This window comes from Syngnathoides biaculeatus, chromosome 12 (genome assembly GCF_019802595.1).
Source record: "Syngnathoides biaculeatus isolate LvHL_M chromosome 12, ASM1980259v1, whole genome shotgun sequence".
In the NCBI taxonomy this organism is placed as follows: domain Eukaryota; kingdom Metazoa; phylum Chordata; class Actinopteri; order Syngnathiformes; family Syngnathidae; genus Syngnathoides; species Syngnathoides biaculeatus.
Window position 1 is genome coordinate 8,284,658 of NC_084651.1, and position 10,955 is coordinate 8,295,612.

At 40.7% G+C, this 10,955-nt stretch overlaps 1 protein-coding gene across 1 annotated transcript in view; it reads right to left on the reverse strand.

The window, feature by feature from the left end:
- The window catches only part of ryr2b (ryanodine receptor 2b (cardiac)), a 78,380-nt gene that overhangs the window by 32,606 nt on the left and 34,819 nt on the right, over nt 1–10,955 (reverse strand). The window contains exons 46-59 of the mRNA XM_061836607.1: nt 10,688–10,874; nt 9,972–10,080; nt 9,370–9,490; nt 9,107–9,276; nt 7,827–8,047; nt 6,796–6,886; nt 6,573–6,713; nt 5,121–5,272; nt 4,932–5,010; nt 4,764–4,853; nt 4,438–4,575; nt 4,169–4,246; nt 4,018–4,093; nt 963–1,086 (exon numbers count right to left, since the gene is read on the reverse strand). Coding sequence (XP_061692591.1) covers nt 963–1,086; nt 4,018–4,093; nt 4,169–4,246; nt 4,438–4,575; nt 4,764–4,853; nt 4,932–5,010; nt 5,121–5,272; nt 6,573–6,713; nt 6,796–6,886; nt 7,827–8,047; nt 9,107–9,276; nt 9,370–9,490; nt 9,972–10,080; nt 10,688–10,874 — 1,777 coding nt within the window. The remainder of the gene's footprint in view (nt 1–962; nt 1,087–4,017; nt 4,094–4,168; nt 4,247–4,437; nt 4,576–4,763; nt 4,854–4,931; nt 5,011–5,120; nt 5,273–6,572; nt 6,714–6,795; nt 6,887–7,826; nt 8,048–9,106; nt 9,277–9,369; nt 9,491–9,971; nt 10,081–10,687; nt 10,875–10,955) is intronic.

Below are 10,955 nucleotides of genomic sequence, written 5' to 3' on the forward strand. Positions count from 1 at the left end.
CATCTCAGATGAACGCTCCGATTTGTTTGGCACAGTTTTTACGCCGGATGCCCTTCCCGACGCAACCCCTCTTGGGGAGTGGAGGGCCCAGTGAGAATCGAACTCACAACCCCTGGTTTACCAATATGCTCTAACCCAGGGGTGTCAAACTCATTTTTGTCGTGTGCAACATTGTACTTGCGGTTTCCCTCAAATGGCCGTTATGGCTATGAAACGATACAAATCTTTAACCGCCTCATCATATTTACACATGAAATTTATGAACTAGTTTTGGAATCAGAAATCAAGGGTAATGGGTTTTTCCAACTATTGTTGTTTGGTAACACAAAAATGCTTGAAATTTTTCAACCTTATCATTTGTGATAGGACAATTTGAAATTTTGGTACAGATTCGAACAAAAAAATCCTGGAAGTCGATACTCATGATTTGCCTCTGCGGGCCACATAAAACCATGCGGCGGGCCGGATCTGGCCCCTGGGCCTTGAGTTTGACACCTGTGCTCTAACCACTGAGCTAAGGGGCCTCCATTTTGTTGAATATAAATAAATATGATCATTTCAGCTGAATCTCGGAGCCAAGTTACTACTGTATATTGAACTTAGGGGAGAAGCTTCATTTAGTTTGGCAATAGCCTAGTCAAATGTAAAAAAAAATGAAAATAAATGAAAAGTACTTTTGTGCCATTTGGTGGGATGTTTAGTAAATTACAAATCTTTTTCGGGTGTGCATCATTTATTGGTGGATTTTCTCTGGTCATGGTTTCCCTGTACAAACATTTTCAATGAGAATTGCTGAATTTAAGGGCACTTTGAGGGCCTCGAAAAAGCCAATTCTTTCTTGAAACAGTGTCGGGAAATGGGAAACCTTAGAGATGCTCTCAGTGCAGGTGTGCTCAAAAAAGTAACGGTGACCGTCTCATTCATATTCCGCTCCGAATGCAGAGAGCTGAAGCTGTCCTCACCTCCACACTGTGTAGCCGTTGAGCTGAAGGAACTTGAGGACATCCTGGGCTCTCTGTTGGAATTTGCTCTTCTCCTTTGCGGTCAGGTTGTCGTAGGGCACGAGGACTGCGTGCCCACATCCCCCTGAGGAGAAAGAAGGGTAAAAAATAATGGGAAAAACAACCCCTGTTTCTCAAGACCGCATAAATCGTACTCCAGAATTGACGTCTCCCCACCCCCCACATCCAGGCCCGCTTTGGACGAGGTCAGGATGCACTATATAGTCAATGGAACTTCCACATAAGTGTGATTTTCTCCTGTGGCCTTTCAGAAAATGGGATGCATCTAATCAATCTTCCGTCTCTCTCTGGAGTACATCCATTAATTCCCCGCAACGATACGCGCACACAGATTGTCTTTTAATTTCTTATTTCCACCAAAGCAGGAACTTAAAGACATACATGTGGAAATAGATTTTTAATTAGTTGTTGTTTCTGGAGTGCCAAATAAGTGAAGTATAATTAAAGCGACTCGGTGATTAAATTGTGCTGCAGCAAGTTTAAATAGAACAGAATCTGTATGGGTGCTCGGTTTATAAGGCAGATAGTTGAATTAGCCAGAAGTGGCTTCCCACATGTCATTCATTTGCAGTCCAGACACGGAGGGTTGAGTTTATCGAGAGCCCCTAGTAGTCTTCAATAATACCACAAAAGTATTGCAGCCAAATTGACTTCTCATTGCTTACTTTTAATCGTCGCTTCAGGTACTCCGGCGCATGCCTTAGTTCTGCCCTGGTCGTCATGATAACTTAAGCCATATTCGGCATTTGAATGTGACATAACTGGGTACGTTTGAACCAGCCTAACAAGTGAACGTTCAGTATGCGCTCATTCTTTTGCTTTCCTTCGTGCATTTTGACCATAGAATGTTTCGGACCTTTGATGTACGGATTAGAGATGTACGGATTAGAGACAGTGGCACTGAAGAAACAACAGGAATCTGAACTGGAGGTGGCAGAAATGAAGATGTTGAGGTTCTCGCTCGGAGTGACCAGGTTGGATAGGATTAGAAATGAGCTCATTAGAGGGACAGCCAAAGCTGGATGTTTTGGAGACAAGATTCGAGAGAGCAGACTTCGATGGTTTGGACATGTTCAGAGGCGAGAGAGTGAGTATATTGGTAGAAGGATGCTGAGGATGGAGCTCCCAGGCAAAAGAGCGAGAGGAAGACCAAAGAGAAGGTTTATGGATGTGGTGAGGGAAGACATGAGGGCAGTTGGGGTTAGAGAGGAAGATGCAGGAGATAGGCTAAGATGGCAAAAGATGACACGCTGTGGCGACCCCTAACGGGACAAGCCGAAAGGAAAAGAAGAATGTTTCGGACCTTTTGTTCAGATCCCTGTGAACGCTTCAGTGTTAAAAAATATACAGGTATATGTTCCATTAAACAATTACATCTTTCCTACCACATCTCCAGTCGACAAAAAGTAATTATAACGGTGACTTTTTAAATCACTGCAACTGGAAAGTGTTATCCTTGGAAATGTCATGCACATAAACAAAAAAAACTGATTACAAAACACTTTCTGCAATCTTTTTATGTGGTTATTTTATCAATTGATAGCTGTGGTTATGGGAACTAAACAAGTGATTGGTATTATGAGAATGTATGTGTCGATAAACTCAGATTTCTATACATTGCAACACTGACAACGTTATCAGATACACACAGGGGCATTCAAAACTAGTCAATATTTGCAAGTCATTTATTTGAATATATTCAAGATCTGAGACAGCATAAGAAATAGGCCCAAGAATGAAGGAACAGCACAGGATGATGTCCATTCCCATAATAGGCTGTAGCCTTGAGTTTTCCGTTTGTTTCAAGTAAAAGAAAGAGCGAAACCAGATTGTACACAGACAAATCTAATAGGTCTAGGATATTCAACTGAAATATAAAAGGAAAAAAAAAGTTTGGTTGGAAACTAAAGCTAAAAATGAATAAAGCTCAACCTCTTGGGCAAAAAAAAAAAAAAATGGATCTTTGAACAAACTTCTTACTTCGACTTAATAAAAGGATGTTGGATGTTTTATTTCAGTGCATTGAACTCGGACCGCCCGCTGCTCCCCCATCGTATGGAGATATCTTTCAAGTTCTACCACTGGAGAACAATCGCACGACTTGAGGGCAAAGCTGAAATGATTCAGAAATACTTCCTAAATTGCCCAGGAGAACCCCACCAAGCTACCAAACTGTGCGCCTCATACTTACAACATTGAACACAATCAAAGGTAATTTACTTTAACATTCAAGGAGCATGATACATCAGTGGTTAGCACGTCTGCCTCGCAGCTGTGAAGTTCAGGGTTCAAACCTTAGATCTAGACCAGTGGTGCTCAATGCGTCGATCACGATCGACCAGATCGCGAGGCAGTATGGGTCGATTGCAATGGCGTGCCGAAAAAAAAAAAAAAAAAAAAAAAAAAAAGACATGCATTTTTCTGAGCTTTAGCTCACCGCGCATGTGCAAACAACGACAGTACAGGAAAACACGTTATTCAGCGAGTTCCCCCCTATTTTAAGCCCTCGCTTGAGCACGAAGGCTGGCTGCTTGAAAAGTAGATCTTGGGGTAAAAATAAAGTCTGGGGACTCCTGATCTAGACTTACGGTGTAGTGTTTGCATGTTCACGACATGGTTTATCTACAGGTACTCTGGCTTCCTCCAACATTCCCAACACTTGCCCGTTAGGTTTATTTAAGACTGACTGTTTGTGACTGTCTAGCAACTCGGGTGCACCCACGCCATCTGCTAAAGTCAGCTAGCTGATATAAGCTCCAGCTCACCCGCAACCTTAATGAGGACATGCAGTTCTGAAATCTGGATAGCATTAGTCATTTCTTTTGCTCATGGTTCATGCACTATTATTTTTCATTTGGAATTTCAAGTATTTAAAATGCAAGGCCTAAAGCCAATGCACAGCTTTGGTGTTGAGCTCAAAGATCTCAGATGTGTTAGCCTGAAAATGAGGATGCATTTATGATGCATGATCGAGAGAGATGATCATTACTTATACCTTTGCTCTCTAGCTCTAATTTCTTCCTCTTAGCCCAGGAATTGTGGTAGTTTTCAGCCAACTTTTCAGCCATAGCCTAAGGAAAAAGGAGAAATGAAAATCTCAGCACACTTAAGGGCAAAGAAGTTTTAGAGAAATCGTAATTACTTACACACTGATCCCATGATAAAGTAACGCCGCTCGTGTTCAAGGGTTTAGGGCTGAAAGTCGACGCTCCTTCAAATGACAACTAAGACCAAGTCAAAAATGAGTAAAAACAGTAAATCCCATTGATCGAGAATTAGCAATTAATTCCCTGCAGGTGCCACAGGATGGCAGCAAAACAGTTGTTTTTTTTATATTTGACAATGATATGGCTTGACTCTCTGAACCTCATCAACGCTGTTATTTCGTTGCTCAGAAGTTACCAAGTACACACACCTGACCGGACTGTGAGATTCTTCTCATGCAGTTATAGAGCCCAAACGCATCTTCTTCCTTGGTCCGCTCTATGCGCCACCCGAAGGCCAGCATACTTTTAATTGTCTCCTTAATGGCCACGCGGCACACTTCCTTTTCCTGTGAAGACGCAGGAAGCCCCACAATGCTTGTGTGAAAATGAAATTTGTCCGGAGGGAAAAGCAAAACCTATATAAGCAGCGGTGATTTAAAGAAGCAATAATTCAAGAAGAGGCATTTTAATCTTTTGTATGGCATAGAAGGCTCGTGGATTTTGTCAGCTCTTGCTTTAGTTATGCGATAGATACCTTTTCAGCCAGGGCCCTGTAAGGTTTGAGGAGCGGATGAACCTTGGTGTTCTCGCATAGCTGCTCCCCATGAACCCAACCATTGGCAAACTTACAGACACAAGACAGACATTAATTATTCCAAGAGAAAGCAAATGTTAGCATTAAGCATTAGCATTAAGATGGTACCTTATTTAACGACCACTTGTCATGAGTATGCTCGGCGTATTTGTTCACCGCAAATTCCAGTCCCTCTGGCAAAGTCACGCTAAGGAAATGAAACGTAGTAACGTATCTAAAATGAGTTCCCAATTTTGTCTCGATCTATTATTCTGTTGATGTAGATAAAAGGAAAACCCCAGTCAGCTCCTTACGTACTTGGAGGTTTCGACAGGTTGTGGGTCAAATATTCTGTCCGTGTTTTTGTCCATCTGGGATATACAATGTGGGTCCAAGTGGTAGGGAGGAATGGCCTCAGCCATTGCACTGAGACATTGGACACAGAGTTTGCATAACTCTGGCTCGTATCGCTTTCGAAAAAAAAAAACACACAGAAAAACATGTAAATATAATAGAAAAACAGTGCATATTTAATAATGGCTCATTGGTCATATACCTGTATAGTCCATACAATATGGGTACTTTTGAAAAAAGAAAGAGAATGTTTTAATAATTCAGGCTACATTTGTGGACAATTACAAAACATGAATCACATTTTTCATAATGAGTCCGATGAATGGCAAGCAAGCTCGTGGTCCCTTATTAAAGCTCACAGCATGTATGCAAACATTGAGCTTGTGAATGTTTTAACTCCGGCAAAAAGATAAGTTCAGCCATGAAAAAGGAGAGCAAGGATAAACAGTGTACGATATGATATACAGTATTGTAGAACTAATATGAAAGTGCATTACACTGGTAAGGAACATGTATTTACAGTATTTTTAACTCCATTCATTTTAAGATTGTCAAACCACATTAGTTCAATTCAAAACGTGGGAAACTCATTGACTACATAAAATAAAATGTTTCATCCATCATCCATTTTTTTTTAAATAATGAGTGTAGTGTGGGCATGGTGGATCAGCTGGTAAAGCGTTGGCCTCACAGTTCTGAGGTCCTGGGTTCAATCCCAAACTGTTCAAACCCGCCTGTGTGGAGTTTGCATGTTCTCCAAGTGCCCGCGTGGGTTTCCTCCGGGCACTCCGGTTTCCTCCCACATCCCAAAAACATGCAACATTAATTGGACACTCTAAATTGGGCGCGATTGTGAGTGCGGCTGTTTGTCTCGATGTGCCCTGCAATTGGCTAGTAACCAGTTCAGGGTGTACCCCGCCTCATGCCCGTTGACAGCTGGGATAGGCTCCAGCACTCCCCATGACCCTTGTGAGGATAGGTGGCTAAGAAAATGGATGGATGGGTGGATGATTTTTGTGTAAAGATAAAAACTTAGAATTCACCATCTCAAGAAATTTGAGTATAAATAGCCAGAATATGGGACTTCTATTATATGTCAAATAGGAGTTTCACTTTTTGCATTGAACTACTCAGATAAAGGACATTTTTAGAACACATAGTAGTTTGAAACAAATTGTGAGTTGTCAGGAGTAAATTAGCAAGGAATCCTATTTTCAGTAGTGCAGGTAGTTCTCGCAAGACACTTCGACTCGGAGTCTTGCAGCCGTTTGATGTGAGGCAGATTTGGACGGGAATGTGTTCCCGAAAGTCATTCTTTGATATTTCTATGTTCTGAATGAGTCAGCTGCAACAAAATTTCTTGGGTCTTGGGAGCACTCAAGTCAAGTGAAATATCTCTGCAGTGATTGTCGTTACCTTCTTTGCCAAAACCTTGAACACACCCCAGAATAGCTTCAGAGATAAGTGAAGCTCCTCTTCAGAGGCCAGGCTGCGGTTCCCCTGCCCGCCAGTTAAAGAGTAGTACTTCCATCTCTGCTCGTAGTGACTGGTCAAGAGCTTTGTATGCAAATGAGTAAATGATCGTGAGTAATATATTTTCCACATAGAAATTTAAAAAAGCTCCGCGTTGAGCAGTTACCTTTATCGATATCTTGCTTCGGTCTGTGAGAATGGGAACATCAAACACAAGGCGGCGAAGAAGAGGCTGCATCATAGCCGGTTGGAGTTTACTGTGAGAGCACAAGTAAGTCACAGATTACAGTACCTTGTTCTTGTTCTGTCACGATTTATTACAAAACTTTTGAATTACATAAAAATCTTATACCTGGAGCGTGAATTTGGGATTTTTTTTCAAAGGACATTTGATGATGAAGGTAAAAAAAAAATAAATGTGGATGTCAAATAATTTATGTAAATGTTTTCTTACTTAATTTAACTCATTAATTAATCAATGATTTAACAATACAGATATTTTACATTGATTATAATTACATTATATAATATATCATATATATTTGCAAAAACTGTATTAATAAATTTAATGAGTTAAATGGATAAAACATGATTAAATACATTTTTGTTACACTAATCTAAATAAATATTACAAGACTTGATTCTAAACATTTTCTGTGCGCTGGATTGAATAACAAAACTTTATGCAGCCAACTAGCCAAACTGTTGTTTTCTCACCCCTAATAAGGACAGACTGTGGATAAATATAAATGTAACACTTATTTGTATTACAAAAAAAAATAATGCGGACAGAAGGATGACCACGTTCTGAAAACAATATATATGTATATCCATCTAGAAGTTCTCAAGAAAATGACTTGTAGACTACAATTCCTGTATCACATCCACTAGCCAAGATGAATCACCACTTACTGACTGACCGCATCATTAGACAAAAGGAAATCTAATTAAGAGTTGCCATTAGCAAAATGTTGATCAAATGTATGATTTGGTAATTCGAAAATGATGTCCGAATCATGGTAAAAACATTGTTAATGCATTACAAACAGAGAGGGGTGAAAAAAAGTCTTGGCAGGGAGGGACAGCAGATTGTTGCCAATCTGCTTTTCCTGTGTGGTACGATGTAGGATTCATTCTTACAATGAAAAAAAAAAGAAAAAAAAATCTGAACTCTAATACAAGGATTTTGTACAGTACCTGCACAGAGCCAACAAACAATTCTCAGTTGTGTCCCTCTGGGCCTTGGTCAAACTTGACGCCCTGGAGAGGCTGTAAATGGCCTGGATGAGAGAATCCATCAAGGCGGCGTGGTCCTCCAAACCATGGAGGAGAACTGAACACCTCGTGAGTAGCGGAAGCACAGCTGAGCACAGATATCTGTTGAGGGCCAGGGCCATGTCAGTGGATCCAAACTCATCCTGTGATGGAAAGAAAAAAGTCCAGTTCACTAAAGTAAAGTCGGGAGCTCAAATTAGGAAAAAAGCAAAAACAAAGCATCCATCATTTTCTATAGAGCTCTTGCACGTGACGTCACCATTTTCACAGCGCCATATTCCCGGTCAAAAAGAGCCGCTCGACAGTGTGTGGGACATTGAACCGGAGCAGAATATACACAAGGCCCGAGACTTGTTGTGTTGTTGGTTGTTACAACAGACGAGACAGATATTCAAAGAGATAATTCTATGGAATACTAGCTCAAAAGACCAGAAAATATCCATGGATTTCGGCAATTAAATGTAATGGATGGTGCCCAACCAAATACACACGACTGTGTAGCGATCATTTCACTTCAGGTAGGAATTATTCGTCTCACTTTTAAATTCCCAAGAAGTATTTATAAAGACAAGTTGGCTCATTTGAGAACAATGCGTATTTAAAAAAAAAAAAAAAACGACAGGGAGTCTTGCGGCCAACCTCTCCCCAACAGACGTTTTTTCTTTTTTAATATGCATTGTTCTCAAATGAGTCCAATGCGTATTTAAAAAAAGAAAATAAACCGTCGGTCACACAGAGGTTTACGTAGGTTAATGTGTGGCCGCAACACGCTTTGTGATCGGAGAAGTCGACTCTGTCATATTTTTTTAACGTGTTGTTCTCAAATGAGCCAACTTGGCATTATAAGTACTTTTTGGGAAACGCAAATTTTTCCACTTACCGTCGTTTATTTTCACCTTCTAAATGTCTGAAGGTATCGGACAAGACTCTGGGCGTCGTGCTACAAGATATATTTCCGTGTCGTCTCTAACCGACTTAGCATTGAGCAATGCTTAGCTTGACCGCCAATATGGCGATGTAAACAAAACTCATGTGATTTTATGAGGTAGGTGCACGAGCTCTATAGTACTTGGTCTCACTAGGACTGGCAGGGGGCTGGAGCCTATAAAAATGGTACAAGTACATCGCTAGTTGTTCTACAATTTAAAAAAAAAAAAAACTAAAAAAGAAAACATTAAAATTTTAATAAATAGACAACTCACCGTGTCGAGAGAGACGGCTGTCTGAAGGTCAGGCAGAAAGCCAACTTGAAGGAGGTGGATGAGAAAACTCTGCTTGTCTACGCCGTACACTCGGTCCACAAAGAGAACCATAGCTGCCTTGTGATCCGGGCAAAACACTGTTGATAAGTCAGGCTCAATCACCGAACCATCTGGAGAAGAATGTTACAGCTTAATCAATGTGTTTTAAGTGTGATCCCAAATTTGAAGAATATTTACAGTCAGAGTTAGCAACTCTACTCAACCTTTTGACAGCGATGGGGTTTGAAAAGAGATGCTGATAACTCCCTCAAGATCCTGAATGGATATAAGCGACCTCAAAATGGCCCGCATGCGGATGGCTTCTCCTTTGCCTATTTGAATCAACTGCAACATTTCCGAGAGTCCATTAGTTGACAAATATGTGTGATGATGTGTACTGTACAGAAAGTTAGTGCACACAATACAAAGGGATACAAAAGTTACAAAAATGTTTTATTTCCTATCATTTGGTAAGCCAACAAAACTCGGAGCAATCCTCCATTTAGATTCTTTTTATCTACAGCACAGTGTTTGCAGTTTTTTTTTGTACTTTCTTTGTGTCAGTCATGTTGGAAAGAAAGCATTCTTTTCCCCCCACTGTGGCATCAAATACAATTAGACAAGCTGTCAATGTCAGACTGCCTCAGTGCATGGAAGCAAGACTATATGTGGACTTCCACCCTTCAGTGGAACAGGTGATGTGAAAGCACGTCACTCTCTTTTCAAGATGCAGTACACTTTCTCCATTTGGCATTATTGTTGGAAGACATCAGTGGATATTGATGCCCGGAAGAGCTGCAGAAGTTTGAGGAAAAAAAACACTCACTTGCATCTCTGGAGCGCAGCGCCCCAGTAAATCGATAAGTGCCGAGTAGAAGGTCATGATGGCGTGCCCCATATGGATGAGGTCATCGTCACGATCTTGAATAGTATCTCTTTAACAGGAAACAATTACAACAATTAGTATCTTGCCATGAATTGGATTATTGCAGATTTTAAGCAGATGTTGTTAAACCTCAAGTCTTATCTGCAAATAACAGTGCAAAGGATAATCAGGGATGCAGCTGCACAATTTGAGGCATTTTATATGGACTTTTAGGCGAAAAAATATTCAAGACAAAAAGATAGACACTGGTTGGAACGCTATTCATGTGGGACAGGGATATTATTATTGTTTGCCCTGATGCAAATAACGAAAATCTGCAAGCAATTGACGTGCACCCTAAAAAGGTTTTTAATTGCCTATAGGTTCCTAAGATGGCAGAAAATTACTACTTTTCAAATACTCAGAACGCTGGCATTTCTACATTAAGATCCCTCATTTTCACAGTACCAAGTTGCCACAAAGATGACACAAAAGCAATATTTTTATATTAGACAGCGCTTTGGACGGCAAAAACAATTTGTTCAAAGACAAATCCGCTATAGATATATCGCGAGTAGTAAATGCAACAGTGTGAAATTGTTTTGGATAGGCTCCATCTCACCCATAGTGCCATTAAAAATGGATTGTTGGTTACCATCTAACGATCAGTGACTGACATTGTTGCCTTGGACTGGAAGGCTATGCAAGCTCCATTCATAGGAGAGTCCTCTGCAATGCTGATGGCCTCTTTCATCGCCGCTAGGAGGCCATGTCCCCCGTCACCTCGCAAGGCAGGACCAAAACACTCGGGCTGACGAATCAGCAACCTCAACACCAAGTAAGCGTTTTCTTCAACACTTTCACCTGTGCTCAAAGATACAGCGCACACACATATGCAAGGCTCTTTGATTATTTAGTCAATATTAGCTCAATTTAGTTCAATAA